The following is a 4,932-nucleotide window of genomic DNA, read 5'->3' as shown; positions in this document are numbered from 1 at the left end:
CCTCAAGGTAAATTTCCTCAAGAGCAGACTTGGTGGGGTTGGGGTGGAACAAACGAAAATTCTCTGGTTTGCGTAAATTTTAAATTGTGAAGTGATGATAACTTCTTTTAAGTACTTGGGGATGCCCGTAGGGGGATGCCATAAGAGGGGCAAGTTTTGGGACGAAGTAATCAACAGAATAAAGAGTAGGCTAGATAAGTGGAAGGGTATATACATCTCGATGGTGGGGAGGATTTGCTTGATTAAGTTCGTTTTATCGTCGATACCTATGTTCTATCTTTCTATTTATCTTCTCTTTTTATACTTTAATTTGATTGTCTTCTATAATTTCTTAGTTTATCTATTTCGTTGGATCGTTAATTTTTCAGGCATGTTCCGGCGCTGTTCACTGACAGCTTCTCGATGCGGCTCATCCTAGGATAGTAAAAGAGTTATACCGCCATATAGCATATTTGCATTGGAAAATTACAAATTACTTTTTCAGACACTTAATGGTCTTATTAAGTTTAGGACTAAAGGTATCTGTGCTTACAATCTCAGTACTGGAATTTTTTGTTTAATTTTTTATTGACTATTGTGGCTTTTGTCTCTGTGTGTGGTGCTTTTCGTATAATCTGACATCACGATCATTGGTTGATGATGTGCTTAAGAAGGTTGATGGACTGAAGCCAATTGCTGATGAGCTTGGTGTTCCACTATCACAACTTGCGATTGCATGGTGTGCTGCTAATTCCAATGTTTCTTCTATTATTTGTGGTGCTACAAAGGAGTCTCAGGTTAGTTCTTTTAGCTTTTTAAGGAGATTGCTAGTTTATCTATTATTGAAATGTTGATTGTTGTTAGAATGTTGATTGGAAATTGTTGAAATGTTTTTCAGATGACAATTCCTATGAGCTAGGATTATTGGTCATTTTGTCTAGTATTGAATTTTGTTCTTGATGAGTTATGAGATGAAAGGATAAGTGTTGTTTTGATTGTGTGGTTCTTTCTGGAGGTGGTGTTAGCAGTGTTTTCAGCAATGGTTGAAGGGTGAAGAAAAGAAGAAGGTGGGATTTGAGAGAGCGGTGGCATGGTAGAGTGAGTTTCAGTTTCGTTTTCTGTAGTGTGACCTTGCATTTGAGTGGTTTGGGTTAATGATTGGTTTGATTTGAGTTGCTATGCTAGTACATGCTTGCAGTAAAGGAAAAAGGCTTTGATTTTATATATTTTCACCCTTATCTAACTTCTAGAGTATTGTTTATAGTCTTTTTCCGTGGCTACTCCAGAAGGAATTTTTGTGAATTGAAGTAAACTAATTGAGGAAAGTGTTAGAATTTGTGTAGGGCTACACTGTAGTTGGTAATAGAAATGGTAACATTTGGTAGGAAAATAGGTAGTGGTGGTAATTGATTAGATTCCCGTGGGCATGTGTAATTGTGACACCTTCCCATATCATGATGATGTAGAGTAACCGTATGAGTGGGAAAAAGAAGGAGAGTAACAGTACTTATGGTAGTTTGTTATTTCTTCCAGATTCTATGGATTATAATGTTCATTTGAATATTTATTGATTTATTTAAGTTGGATGTCACTTGTTTGGAATATTCTTACCCTTATGTGATATAAAGTTACACTTGTAAGTTTCTTGATATCTCCATGTTACCTCTTCAAAAACAAAGGATGAACTTGGTGATGTATAGTTATATAGGGAGTAGAAAGGAAAAGTGGGAATAAAATAGTCACACTAATATCTTTGAAACCATGACAAACTTATCACAAGAAACCAGATAAGATAGTAATGAAATGCTTGTCTGCAGAGGAAGGCAGCAAAACCTTGGGTGAACCTTCCTACACCATGATTTTTTATATGGTTTTCCCATGTACATTATTAACCTGTATATAGAAACAATACAAATTAACTAACCATTATTGCCTGGCTAAAGAATTAGATCCACAAATTATTAAAACTTGGCAAGGAAATTAATGAGTAGAATTTGTAAGATTATGCAGGTTTTCACAGGGATCTATAATATACAAATCAATTTTATGCCATCACATCTATGAAACCAAAATTTGATTAAATTTTAATATCTTTTTTCCATTAAATGCAGAAAAATATCTACTAACTTTATTAAGAATTAATATTCATAAAAATGGATTAATTATACGTTTTATAATGTTGATAATAAGTGGTTCCTGGGTATATATGTTTCTTGATGGCTAATAAAAAAAAATACGTGAAGTATAAGTTTATAGTCGTACACTAGTATTTTAGTAGATTTGAGAAGTCAAATTTGTGAATTCCATAATACTAAACTCTCCATCACATTAAACTCTCCATCACATGACATTTCTCATACATTTATTATGTAGGTTATAAAGTCAAAAATCCACTAATCAGAGTTCAGATCTAATAATTTTATATTATGGTTTCTTTTCTAGCTTCACAATCATCCAACTTCACAACTTCACAACCATCACTCCAAGTAAGTTTGTTTTAGTTAACTTTTTTACTTCAGTTTAATATATAATATATAATATATAATATATATAATATATAATATATTATATATTGGCGTTTGGTTCTTAATTTATTTGACATTTTAATTGGTATAATTCAGTCGATCTTGGGAGGAGTGTCTTTTGGCGTTTGGTTCTTAATTTATTTGATATTTTAATTGGTATAATTCAGTCGATCTTGGGAGGAGTGTCTTTTGGGATATGAAGAATCGTCTTCCTCGAAGCATCTCACTGTCCCACTCACCATCTTCTTGTTTTTGGTGTATGTTATCCATGCCTTAAACAATGTTTTTCATGATTACTTAAATTAGGAATACATTGAATGTTTAACTATTATTTAAGAAACAATTTTAAGATTACAAGTCTGCACATTACAAAGGCAATGGAGGATGGAAGTTTTGAAGGGCTTGTGGATCCACGTTTAGAAGAGATTTATGACAAGCAACTAATGGCTTGTATGGTGACTTGTGTTGCATTTAGCATAAGGCACTCAACAAAAAGGTGTCAAAAAATGAGTCAGATAATTAATAATATCTCTATATATTTCACTTTCCTCCTATTTTAAATAATTAATTTGTCACATGTTATTTTTTCTTTCTCTCTTTTCTAATTGTTGTTGTTTATATTGATGGAAGAGGGCCAAGCACAACCTCACAAGAAAGACAAGAGCCAAGACATAAGCATCCAAAGACAAACCAAGAGCGTCTAGGCCAATGGAGGAAGCGTCTAGGCCCATGGGAGGAACGTCTAAGCCAATGGAGGAAGCGTCTAGGCCAATGGAGAAAGCGTCTAGACCAATGTGAATCCAAGAAAGATTTGTGTAAGATACATGGACGGCCCATTAAGGGTAGCATGGTATTAATTGTGGTGTAAATAGCACACATGGTTTCATAAGGACTTAACCTAGATTTGTTAAGATTTGGTGTGTTTTCTAGAAGGAATCTTTAGGCTAGGGCCGGCCATGTGCCTTTAGTCTTGGATGTAATTTGCATTTCATTTTGGTAGCATTAGGGTTGCATTATGGTCCTCCTTAGCCTATAAAAGGAGGAGCCTACACCTTGTATTTTCAAGTTTATTGTGAGTAAAGTTATACTGCCATTTTGTGCCAAGCTTTGCTTCTCCTAGAATTCTAGGCTCTAAACTTCATCTCCTTCACCTCTCCTTGGGTTGGCCGAACCTCCCTAGCATCATACACATCATGCACCTTCAAGATCAACACCACTCTTAGGAGGATCTTGCTTACACACCTTCATAGCTTCCGCACCCCTTTTCCTTACATGATTCAAGAAGACCTTCATGAAATGCCATCATATATAGTTTGAATAAGCTTTGTTTAACTTAAGTTATGATGGATGAATTAATGAATTAATTAGGTTGTGAGAGTACGGGAGGGTGATGTGTCGGTAAAAGTGCTTAAACCTTCCATCCCAATAAGTGAACAATCATCTGCTGAATATGCATTGCCATGAGGGTATGGGCTTTCATGCACACTCCTTAATTCATGCACACTCCTTGGATATATAATATTATTTTCATTTATTTTTTAAAATTTGAAAATTAACTCTAAACATATTTTAATAAATTTCAGGCACCGGATGATGAAAGTCGTACTTCATCACTGAATCAGAATATTATTGGATCAAGTGGAGGCAACAAGACAAATTAGAATTAGGACTATGACATTAGTTGTAATATATTCAAATAAAATTTACATTTTGGCAATTTAGTTTAATTGTTTTTTGGATTAGTTTGACATTATCAACTTTGTTATCTTAATGAATGAATAAAATCATTTCTTATTATTATATTTATCAATTTTAATTATATTATGAGGTATAATTTTATTATAAAATTAATTTATCTTATAATTTAATTATATTATGAAATTTAATTGTGTACCGAAATTTAATTATGAAATCAAATTATAAAACGAAATTCAATAAATTATTATAAATATTAAAAATTAAATTAAATTTATATTATATCGTATTAAGTGGCGGTTAAAACTGTCACTATTTACGTTAGAATTGGTGTACCCAGTTTTAAAATTACGACATTTATAACTGACGTCAATAACACACTTAAAACCGCCACTTTATACAATGCATAATATGGCGTCTGCTACAACGGTTCTTAATTGACCGCCACATTAAACTTTGTGGCGGCAAGAATTCTGGCGGTACGTGGTACCGCCACAAACGTATAATGCGGCGGTTAAAAACGCCAATTTTTACAAAAATAACCGCCGCATTATACACGTTTTTTTGTAGTGATAGATGATAACTTGAAACCTCTTCGATTTTGGAGAGACTGAGTTGCAGAGTTGAGTTGATCCAAGAAAGAATCTCATATCTGCCGACAAAGTAAGCCGCATCCATGATTCCAATGTTGGTCGCCATTTCTCTCTCTATCGTGGCGGACAGTGGCAGAGAG

At 33.8% G+C, this 4,932-nt stretch overlaps 1 protein-coding gene across 9 annotated transcripts; it reads left to right on the top strand.

The window, feature by feature from the left end:
- The first annotated feature begins 315 nt into the window (after nucleotides 1-315).
- LOC137819352 (probable voltage-gated potassium channel subunit beta) lies at nucleotides 316-4,218 on the top strand. Of its 9 annotated transcripts, XR_011082272.1 has the most exons (6): nucleotides 316-518; nucleotides 651-776; nucleotides 2,422-2,465; nucleotides 2,672-2,761; nucleotides 2,855-3,319; nucleotides 4,088-4,218. XR_011082272.1 is itself a non-coding variant. In XM_068623165.1 (5 exons), the coding sequence occupies exons 1-5, from the start codon at nucleotides 492-494 to the stop codon at nucleotides 2,922-2,924; spliced, it is 333 nt and encodes a 110-aa protein (XP_068479266.1). In that variant the 5' UTR covers nucleotides 316-491; the 3' UTR covers nucleotides 2,925-4,074. The 9 variants fall into 9 exon arrangements, 4 of the variants coding, with proteins under 4 accessions (XP_068479266.1, XP_068479264.1, XP_068479265.1 ...); XM_068623165.1 differs by lacking the exon at nucleotides 4,088-4,218 and having other exon boundaries at nucleotides 2,879-4,074; XM_068623163.1 differs by lacking the exon at nucleotides 4,088-4,218 and having other exon boundaries at nucleotides 2,855-4,073.
- Nucleotides 4,219-4,932: the final 714 nt, after the last annotated feature.

The sequence above is a fragment of the Phaseolus vulgaris genome, chromosome 10 (genome assembly GCF_000499845.2).
Source record: "Phaseolus vulgaris cultivar G19833 chromosome 10, P. vulgaris v2.0, whole genome shotgun sequence".
In the NCBI taxonomy this organism is placed as follows: Eukaryota; Viridiplantae; Streptophyta; class Magnoliopsida; order Fabales; family Fabaceae; genus Phaseolus; species Phaseolus vulgaris.
This window is presented reverse-complemented; position numbering and strand designations above follow the sequence as displayed.

Bases quoted from the DNA above. Each gene is read 5' to 3' on its own strand.
- LOC137819352 (XM_068623163.1), top strand. From the start codon at position 492: ATGGTCTTATTAAGTTTAGGACTAAAG. The intron at 519-650 runs GTATCTGTGCTT...GATGTGCTTAAG, and splicing joins TATTAAGTTTAGGACTAAAG to AAGGTTGATGGACTGAAGCC. The intron at 2,466-2,671 runs GTAAGTTTGTTT...GGTATAATTCAG, and splicing joins CTTCACAACCATCACTCCAA to TCGATCTTGGGAGGAGTGTC.